The following is a 10,624-nucleotide window of genomic DNA, read 5'->3' on the forward strand; positions in this document are numbered from 1 at the left end:
ACGGAGCACATGATACAGAGAACGTAGCGAGAAAGTCAGAAAAACAAGGAAGGTACACAAGCAAGCGGGTCAGTGCCCAGGCCTCAGCACTTTGAAATGTTCATTCCTCAGCTGCTTCATCCTCCATCCCCCTGACCCCATCTACTTAATCCAGAGCAGGAGGATATCCCTGAGGAGAGCAGTGTAGAAAAGCTGCCCAGCCTGGATCTGATTTCCTTCGGCTTCCCACATGAGGCTTTGAGAGATCTATCAGAGAGTTGTCTTAGCCACTGCACGCACAGGAGAGGAGGTCTTACCATCGCATGCCGAAACTGAGTCCGTATAGCATGAGCCATCACCTTAAACTCCAGCATGAGAGGAAACGTGTTCAGTTCCCATTAAGTTGCAAGTATAACCTTATTTGACTGGAAGTGGTTATGATTAAGATTGTAACACAGTTTAGAAAAATCTAAAAATGTGCACCTTTGTCTGAGTTTCAGTTGAATATTGTGTATTAAATGTACTGCATTTTACTTCGTAGTAGCCAACCAATAGGCAGAGGTGAACAAAGATATATTAGGAAAAGCAGGATGCAAATCATACTTTTTCCTAGATTTACAGTAAGTGTGCTACTCTTTTAAAAGTTTTACAAGAGAGAGGACACAATGTGACAAATATTACATTTTATGTTGTTTTGAAGTGGCAGTACAAAAATACAAAAATATTTTGATGCATTTATCATTCAAATTTCACAGTAGATACACATGAGATTGTTTATTACAGGAGAGTCATTAAAATGTTCCACATTACACTATAAGGACTATTCAAAATATTCTACACATCTGCTTTGACTTTAAATTGGACTACTTGGCCTTTTGTATTGATATCTACCCATTTAAACAGTGTAAAAACTGAACAAATCGACTTATCTAAGGTGTTGTAGCCACGTATGTTCCAACTGGCTGAAATTACGGTCCATTTTAATCAGACGATGCTAATTACAGTTGTCTGTCCATTAAGCTCTTAAGAAGAAATAATCCAGTCAAAGCAGCAAAAGAGCATCGGACTGAACTAGTATGAGCTACAAAAATGCATTTACAAAGAAAGCCAATTGTTCAACAGAGGAGGTATTGTAGAGGGCTTGGGGTTGAACCAGCAGTCCTCTGAGACTCCTACAAACACAACCAAACTGTTAATTTTAGTGGTCACAGTGGGTGGCTGAGAGTTTGGATCAACATCCAGAGTAAACATGTGTGAGGGGGGAGAGAGGGAGTGAGACTATACAGGTTTGTTTAGGCTGAACCCCTTCCTCACCTCCCAGACAAAAGCTAGGGTACATACAGAACAACTGTAGTTGTCCCCTTCTTGTTTGTGTTCTGAAACCACACTATAACGTGGAATCAACTTTCCAAACAAACTAGCATTGCTTTCCATCAGCTTAGGAGGGAAAACTGTTTGTTCATGGGGAATGCAGACTGTAAAAACTGTAAAAAGTTGTAAAATGCCAATGCAAGTGACCGCCATTGTATATACACAATAAACAACACACAATAAATACATTTTCTGCATCACCTTTCCGGAGGATATATGGATTTGTTGCTAGGATAAAACATAAATAGAGCTTGATATCATCTCCAATAAATAGTAGTGATATTCTATTTACAATATGCACACATCTCCCAAAGAGCTCATTTATATCTTGAGACACATGCATTGATCTGCCTCTACCTCTCAAGCGTACACAAGATTAATACATATTGAAAGGTTTTGCAGTTCTTTTTGAGGCAGTGACACTAAGGTTTAAGTGTCTTCCAACCGAGGTCTTCCATATTAAATGTACTGTCATTCTGTTTACAAGGAGGAGGAGGAGGAGTGATTGTCAAAAAAGAGGTCATCACGGGAAACTAGTGGTGTGACACTTGTTTGTTAAGCAACTCATCCCTTGTAATGGGCTGTGTGGGGAGCTGTCCGCCTAGACTGCATTTTCCTCACTGCCCTTAAAATCTGAAGCTTTCCGAGGAGGATCTGCATGAAAGATAAACAGGGAGTCAAAATGTACCCACATCATCATTATTACATACATATTTCAAGTAAGTACAGGTGAAAAATGAAATGACAGTTAATTCTGGAGTCTTACTGTTGCAGTGGCCATGGTGGCGGACTCCTATGGAGCGGCCTAGGAAGCAGGTGGCCCGACGGAGGTGACAGGCGCTAGAGTAAGTGATGTTGTCATTACCACAGATGGGGTGCTCAGACGAAATCGGTATTGGGCAAGGTGTAGTGCGGCACATGACGCAGTGAGCGCTGTTAGTCTGGTCAGTCACACAGGTGTGAGTTCCTGGACACACCACGTTGGAGCATGACTCTGTGTAAGATATGAGGAAAGTAAATCAAATCAAATCAAATTTTATTTGTATAGCGCCAAATCACAACAAAAGTCATCTCAGGACACTTTACAAAGTAAGGTCTAGACCTTACTGTTATCACTATTATTACAGAGGGAAAACCCAACAAATCCCAACAAAAAAGTAAGATCATCACTGATTATTTTTCTTTTGTACAGAAGAACCTAGCTTGCACAAAGCATAAATCTTGCTTACTTTTGCACTCCCCCTGGTACATGATCTCCAGGTCTGGGTGTCCCATGCAGCGGGCAGTCAGAAGAGCACACTCATCCTTATATGTCTTCCCATCACTGCCACACACAGCATGCTTCCTGGAAATGTGAGAGCAGTCTGGAGAGCACACACACTGTGGCCTGCTCATCTTCATTTTGCACACTTTCCCGGGACTGCATTTGACTCCTTCACAAGTCTCTACAAAAGCACAGTGAGTGGTTTCATATGTGCGTGGCCATTGCACAGCATCAGAGTAATGTTGTTGTATTAACAAATCAGCAGGCATTTTCATACAAAACAAGTTGAAATCTGGGGTTTTCCCAGACCATAACACAATTTCCACTTTGCACAATATTTACATTAATCACAACTCTTTATAGACCATTACACACAGGGGTGTCTCGCTGAGTGGAATGTGAGGCTGGCATGTTTTCATAACAGATCTAAGTGTAATGCTGCACACAGACTGGGCTAAGCTCCTGCAGAGGGGCAGAGGGGCAGAGGGGAACTGAGGCAGATAGAGTTCAAATGGCTGTTAGAGAGGTTTCCAGGGTGAAAAATGAGGGAACCCCAGGCTCCTTTGACACCCCACAGTATCAGCTGTAATCCTACACAGTGCAGAATATACATTTAGACAGTGGGTAAGTGTATCTTCCCAGGATCTTCCTTAGTATTTAGAGAGGTTGCCTGATCAGCTTTGTCTCAAGAGGATTCTCTAAACAACCATGAAACCCCATGGTCAATTTTCTACTCTCTAGATTGGCTTTCTCTTTATGTACATATTTTTCTTTCTTTCTTGTCTCTGTGTTAAGCAATAAAGGGACATCTAAAAACAAACTACAGTCAGTAAATCAGTACAGTGATGATATTGGTGTCTTTCTCTAAGCTGACAAGCTTTTATTTATGCAATATTGGTGATATTAACATTTTCGTATGGTAAAATTCCACATGATCAGGGCAGTGTTGCCCATTATGAGTCCTTGACATTTGGACATGTGGCAGACATTTATTCTTTTAGGGATTTATGCTCTTATTTTATTTACAGAAACAAACATGGCTCCTTTTATAAACTAGTTTGGAAAACATTGATTGTGATTCTACTAAGTTCATTTATTTTCCATGCGATACAGCTGTTTATATTTATGTGAGAGTCGTTTTTATAAAGCTGTAGGCTACCTTTGACTGTGGTCTCTTAGCTTATTTCAAGTTTATCTAAATACAGCCCACGTCTCTGTTTCTTTTAACCATGTGAGTCCAGAAAACCTCATTGCTCAGGGTGTGTTTTCCTAAAACTGCCAGTAGCTAGGTTTTCACTGGAACTTATCAACATGAAGAAATTCAGATTTTTGGCCTCCAATCACAAGCACAAGTGTTGTTTATGAAAACAGAATTAATCAGCAAGTGAACCTGAATGAACCTTGCAAAGATTCCAGAGGAGGCAGCTTCTCAGCACAGCTGGGTGGAGTTATGTGGAATGCCGCTCCTTAATCCACGTCTGCATTTTGTTAGAAAGCTGCATCGGGAACTCATGGTGTAAATATCTTGATTCACAAATGACGTGGCACAAATTAACTTTCACTGACTCTCAGGGAGCTATAAGAGTTATTTTGTTTGTGTAATGGGATAGCCAATTTATTAATTATGGTCCTGAGATCTCTTGGTTCAAGTCTGTAAATGATATCAATATGGAGATTAAAATTCCCAGCGCTTACCCCAGCTGATAGTAGTAGTCAAATATTTTTAAGTTTTTTCAGAATGTGGTTGTTTAAATGTGGATTTATAAAGACCGTGTTTCAATACAGCATTAGATGACTAACACTAATACCTGCAGAGATAAGTCAAAACAATTCATAAGTAATTCTTTCAGGTGATTTACTTTGTATCTTCAACTAATTTGTTTTTCTAATGTTTGTTTGTTTACCTTTGCATGGTTTACAGGAAACAATTCCCAGCAAGCCCAGCAGGTGGACCTCATTCATGGGCAGACTGGTGTTGGACCACGCTGTGTCCAGATGACCTCCAGCACAACATTCCTCTCTGGTCACCCCTCTCATCAGCACCGTGTTGCATCGTTGGTTTTGACTATGCTGCAGCCAGCACATTCCAGCTGGAGATAGTGGAATAAGTAGTTAGTTAGTAGTAGTACTAGCGGTTAGTTATCAGAAGTTAGGTTACCCTAACACATATACTAACTATATACAAAGTGCAGACAACTTGTTTAAACATATACACTATTTTCTCAAAAGTCAAGTACACGAGACAGTACATAAATTTGAATTCTGGGGGGAAAAGTACCTCAGTATGGTAGCAAGAGATTTCTTCCTATTATTTTAAAAGCAGGACAAACTGGCACACTCAACTCACCACTGGCCGGATTCCTCCCAAGCTGATACAAAATGAGAATCACCTCAAAAATGAAAAAGAAAACACTCATTGTGCGCTCTGGGTAGTACAAAACCTTGTTCTGAAAGCGTGACTAAGCAAATATCAACAAGAAGTTATGTTCCTCTGGCAAGCAGAGCTGACCATTCGAGCTCAGCTCTGAAAGTAGCTCTCCCTTATGTGAATGAATGTGTTGTGGATAAGTGATGTCGTTCCCCCTCTGTATAAATATTTAGTCCAGATGGAATTATGCTGCTGGGATGGGCGATCCTCTCAGCCAGTAATAAGCCAGGGCAGGACACAGTTTGACTCTGACTCAATTTCCAGAGTCGGGAAATGATCCAAGCCCTCTGACGCCAGACGCTGGGCACTCAAATGACCTCACAAGACATTTTCACACCATATTAGACTAATTAAAGGCTAATTAAATCCTGGAAAAGACTTTGAGTAGGTTTTAGAAGAACTTTTTAACCTTCAAATTAAGTTTTCTTCATAGTCAAAAGTGTTTCTTCAAGCAGGATAATGAATAGACTAATTGAACTAATGATAAGCTTAGCCATTTGAGCAACTGACAAAAATACCTTGTTGCATAATAATCTTATAATAATGCTTATAAGAAGCAGTTAAATTTAGTTTTTATGTCCACTGAGGCTCAGATGTTTTCATCTGTACTGTACTATAGCTCAGAGATATTTACTACACCGTTTGATTGTGATAGTTTTCTCTTTCTAATCCTCTATATGTGGTTTTGGAGGGAAAATTTGCCAATAAAAATTGCCTACTTATTCCTTATGTCATTTTTGTTTTGAAACAGTAAACTTTTAAAGCAATGGGATGCATCAGTAAATTTATATAATGCTTCTCTGTAGTGTAAATGCAGAGGAAGGAAAACGACCACGTCAACAAAGCAGTTAACTTCTAAGGTTATTCCAAAAAGGGTTTCTGTCCCTATTATGCTAAATCAAATTAATATCAAATGCCTAAAAGTATTCACAAGCACAGTATTTGAATAAATTAAGTAATTTGCCTCTTTAACTTTGTCATACCTCATTTTGTTGACTGTCTGGGTTTAATGCTGATATTTCTCTCTACAGCTGTAGATAGAATAACTCTGACAGATGAGGTAATGAGGGAGTGAAGGTGGTCTGCCCTTGAGCAGTATATCAAGTTCAAAAAACAAGGCTATATTAGATCTTATCAAGAATATTTGTCTGCCACCTCATCTTTAGTCACCACACAGATAGCCACAGGAAGCAATGCTGAAAACATTAAAACACTGTGGATATAATACAGGAATCTTTATTTAACACCATCCATTGTTCAGTAATTACATAATCGAGTTGACTAGAGATTCATATTCTACATTATCACGTCTGATCAAAACATCTGCACTGCTCTTCTCTCTTCCTGCACTCTCTCACCCCCAAACACCGAAAGATATGCAGTAATGCCTAAGTAATGTGAGTCTCCCCATTTGTCATTTTTTATGCCCCCTTTTGATCACTGTGAGGGAAATGAAGGTAGCACATGCTGTAGTATATGAATGAATGATGTTGCCTTCTTTAGCGGAGATCCCCAGGGCATCGAAGGAATGCTGTCTGACCTAGGAGGGGAGGAAAGACAAAAAGACAGCAGTAAGTGAGGGCTGTGGGTGGCCTCCCTCTTCACTAGGTCTCTGCAGATCCACTCAGCTCCTCATATGGTTTGGATCATCACTGCCAAGCCATGCAAATGAATACAGTATGGTGGGGACTTTGGGACATCCACTAATGTATTATCCTTATTAAGGTACATCTTACTATATCTCATCTTACTGAAATATCAGTCTCTTTTAAGTATCCAGTATCTGTGGAGTAGCACGAAACTGGTGGAATGTGTATAATGTGAAATAAACTGAGTGCATCTCTGACAGGACAGGTAAGGAGCTCAGTACTACATTTGGCTGTAACATGACAGAAAAGGCAACTTCATCACTGCCATCTAGTGGAGGAAGTTGGAGCATATATATATATATATATGTCTTCTAAAACTGCTCTGTACAGTATATACTCTGTATGTCAGTAACTTAAACATAAACCACCTAGGTCATCAAGCTTTCCCACCTTTAGACTTATCTCCACTAGAGTTGTGCGATACTGACAAAAAGATATCCGGATGTTTTTGGGGGATTTTCTAACAATAAGCATTTTGCATTCACCAAAAGTCTTCTATTGTGCTAGGTCACACTTATTAATAGCATATTAATTGTTGCTTACTAATCATCATCATCATCAACTTTATTTATATAGCACATTTAACACAGCCGAAGCTGACCAAAGTGCTTAACACAATATCCACAACACCCCTTAAAAAACAACATAAACGAACAGCAAAACAAAAACATCATACTTAAAACAACCCCCTATCATAAATCACAAGCTCAACAAGACACAGGATCATACCGGTTCAAATGCCAGACGATACAGATGAGTCTTCAAATAGATTTTAAAAGTGGACATCGAGGGGGCCTGTCTAATATAAAGGGGCAATGCATTCCACAACTTTGGCGCCCCCACAGAAAAAGCTCTGTCCCCCCCCTAGAGCTCCGCCTAGCCCTCGGTACCTCCAAGAGCAGCTGGTCAGCCGATCTGAGGCACCGGGAGGGGCTATAGGGATGTAGCAATTCTGTAAGATAAAGGGGAGCCAAACCATTTAAAGATTTAAAAACAAATAAAAGAATCTTAAAATGGATTCTAAAACACACCGGCAGCCAATGCAGGGAAGCAAAAATAGGTGTGATATGGTCACTTTTACACCCTTCATCTCTGTGTCTCTTCCCTGCTCACTGACTTGAGATAGGATCATTTAACTGCCTGCATTCCAGATAGGCGGACCTCGCGGGAGAGGAATGCACCGTCTCTCATGCCACATTCAGACTGACATCAGCAAACAGCACTGTGTTGGGCTGGGATGCTATTTACATGTTGCTCCAGGGTATCACTGAGATGATGAAATACACACCAGGAAGTCGTCTAATGGCTTATCAAACAGTGAGACACCGAGTGAGGCTTTATAGTTGTCGATATGGGTGTACACCTTGCGAAACGAATCATAAAAGAGCAGTTGGTCAGCTCAGTATGTTGCTGGATATTGAACCTAATAACTTTTTGAAAACCATCAGATGGATCAGTCACATCAAGTTCTCAAGTCATCTGTATCAAATTTTTGGTTATAATTATTTGTTGATCAGATATTTCATGATCTCATTAATAGCTCTGCTAATGTTAGCCTGTGTTTAGGCAAAGCTCTTGAATGACTGTCTGGATAACAATAAATACAAAATACTGAAATCAACTGGGGGAAAATCACCAGTTATTTGGACCAAACACTATAACCTCAGTCTTCGTATCATTCAACTTCAATAAGTTTAAGGTCATCTACTTCCTAACATCATCAAAACATGACAATAGTGATGCAACTGATGATGTGTCCCTTCCCCTCAGTGGCAAATACATCTGTACATCATCCACATGCATAACCACCAGCATCTGTTGCCAAGTAGATGTCGTTAAAAACCTTTAATAATGCGGACTCTGCACTATGCCGAGCTTTAAAACCAGATTGAAAAATCTCCAATACATTTTGCTTATCTAAAAAAGATTTCAACTGTATAAAAAACACTTTCTCTAAAATTTTCGTAATAAAAGACAACTTAGAGATTGGCCTAAAATTACTCAAACTAGAAGGATCAAGACCTGGCTTCTTAAGCAGCGGCTGCACGACTGCATGCTTATACTGTCCAGGGACAACGCCAGAGGACACACTGCTATGAATAATAGCCAGAACCAACATTCCTATGCAAGGAAAGACCTCCTTAAATAAGGACGGGGGAATAGCATCTCTAGGGGAGCCAGATGGCTTAACCTGGCTAACCACCTCCTCCAAAAATGGGAGAGTCACCGGCTCAAATGTATCAAAAACAGCCAAACAAGGGGCACAGTCTGAAGGATCTAACACAGGAGCAGGAACAGAATCCCTTATAGTGGCAACATTCTCATTAAAAAAACTGTAGAAAACAATCACACATCTCAACTGATGCTTTACATATTCTTCATATTCTGTGCAGGTAGGCTGTGGAGGGTCCAACACAGACCCAATTAATTGTGACCTAATGATATTAATGAAAACAGTTCACGTACTGATTTATTTTAAAAAACAACATAAAACAGTGGCCCACAACAACACTGAAAGCACTTTTTGCACAGTTTTTTAATGTCTGCTGTGTGTTTTTGTGCTGGTGCCTTGGCTGAGGAACAGAATCCCTTATAGTGGCAACATTCTCATTAAAAAAACTGTAGAAAACAATCACACATCTCAACTGATGCTTTACATATTCTTCATATTCTGTGCAGGTAGGCTGTGGAGGGTCCAACACAGACCCAATTAATTGTGACCTAATGATATTAATGAAAACAGTTCACGTACTGATTTATTTTAAAAAACAACATAAAACAGTGGCCCACAACAACACTGAAAGCACTTTTTGCACAGTTTTTTAATGTCTGCTGTGTGTTTTTGTGCTGGTGCCTTGGCTGCTTTAGTCTTGGAACTCTATCTCATAAGCTTTACATATTCTTCATATTCTGTGCAGTGGTTAATTCACATGCAAGTGCTTGAAACAAGCTGCCGAGTTGGCTTTAATGGCAACCAATTTCAGAATCAGAATCAGAATCTGCTTTATTGGCCAGGAGTGTTGAACACACTAGGAATTTGACTCCGGGACATTGCCCTCTTTTGAGCACAGATCCACCTTTCAAAGCCAAAATGCTTAAATGAGAGTGAGGATAACCCACATCTAGCAATTAAATTAACAACGAGGCTCTATTTAAAAACTGTCACAGCATACTGCAAACTTATGGGAGCCCTGGCTTTGCAGTTGTAATGAGCAAAAATGACCACATGAGGTCACCCCTCATCTGTCTCAATCTTCTATCCTTCCTTTTGTCAGCATTTGTTGCTGTAGGTCTGCTACTGCAAACACCTTAAGAGGTTTTCAACCAGTGGTCCATGGCCCCTGGTAGGCCAACAAGGCATTGCAGTTTGTCGTTGACCATGCAATCAATAAGAGCTTTACCATAGGTATTATTTCATTTTATTTTCAAATTACGCTCTCACCGCTGCAGCCCGGGTTTGAGTCAGGGTTGCGTCAGGAAGGGCATCCGACATAAAACACTCAGTGTGACGATTCGCTGTGGCAACCCCTAAATAGGAGAAGCCGAAAGTGACTTTCCATGTATTAGTTACTGTTTGTGAATAATCAAATTCACATCAGAATGTTCTTAAATCTAATGCATGCTTCTCATCTCATGACATCTTCTAGACACATAACTGGTGTCTGCCACATTGCTTGCTTGGGTGTATTGGTAATTTTTAGGTGCTGAACTGGTTATAAACATGGCTGTTAGACCTTTGGAAGAAGTCATATTTTTTCTTTTGGTTATTTTGATCACACCAACCTTTTTCGTCCATATAAAGATACCAAGTTTCCCATTAGTAACATTATTCTGTATCTACTATGTGAACTGTATTCATTTCACAGGTGGAGGAACTACATCCTACCATAGCAAATATCAAATCAGTAAAAAAAAAAAAAAAAACTCCCATCC

The 10,624-nt window shown here is 39.9% G+C and overlaps 1 protein-coding gene across 1 annotated transcript; it reads right to left on the reverse strand.

Annotated features, from left to right (window-relative positions):
• Positions 1 to 672: 672 nt before the first annotated feature.
• Positions 673 to 5,206, reverse strand: fstl3 (follistatin-like 3 (secreted glycoprotein)). Its single transcript, XM_020612320.1, has 5 exons — positions 4,962 to 5,206; positions 4,519 to 4,704; positions 2,580 to 2,795; positions 2,117 to 2,344; positions 673 to 2,004 (listed from the first exon to the last, which is right to left on the reverse strand). Exons 1-5 carry the CDS (start codon positions 5,029 to 5,031, stop codon positions 1,952 to 1,954), a joined length of 753 nt encoding a protein of 250 aa, XP_020467976.1. The 5' UTR covers positions 5,032 to 5,206; the 3' UTR covers positions 673 to 1,951.
• Between the last annotated feature and the right edge of the window lie 5,418 nt (positions 5,207 to 10,624).

This window comes from Monopterus albus, unplaced genomic scaffold (assembly GCF_001952655.1).
Source record: "Monopterus albus unplaced genomic scaffold, M_albus_1.0 scaffold122.1, whole genome shotgun sequence".
NCBI lineage: Eukaryota > Metazoa > Chordata > Actinopteri > Synbranchiformes > Synbranchidae > Monopterus > Monopterus albus.

Excerpts from the sequence above, each read along its gene's own strand:
- fstl3 (XM_020612320.1), bottom strand. The coding sequence starts at position 5,031 with ATGAGTGTTTTCTTTTTCATTTTTGAGGTGATTCTCATTTTGTATCAG. Across the intron at positions 2,796-4,518 it reads TTCCTGTAAACCATGCAAAG|AGACTTGTGAAGGAGTCAAA; the intron begins GTAAACAAACAA and ends GTGCTTTTGTAG. Across the intron at positions 2,005-2,116 it reads CCACCATGGCCACTGCAACA|ATCCTCCTCGGAAAGCTTCA; the intron begins GTAAGACTCCAG and ends TCTTTCATGCAG.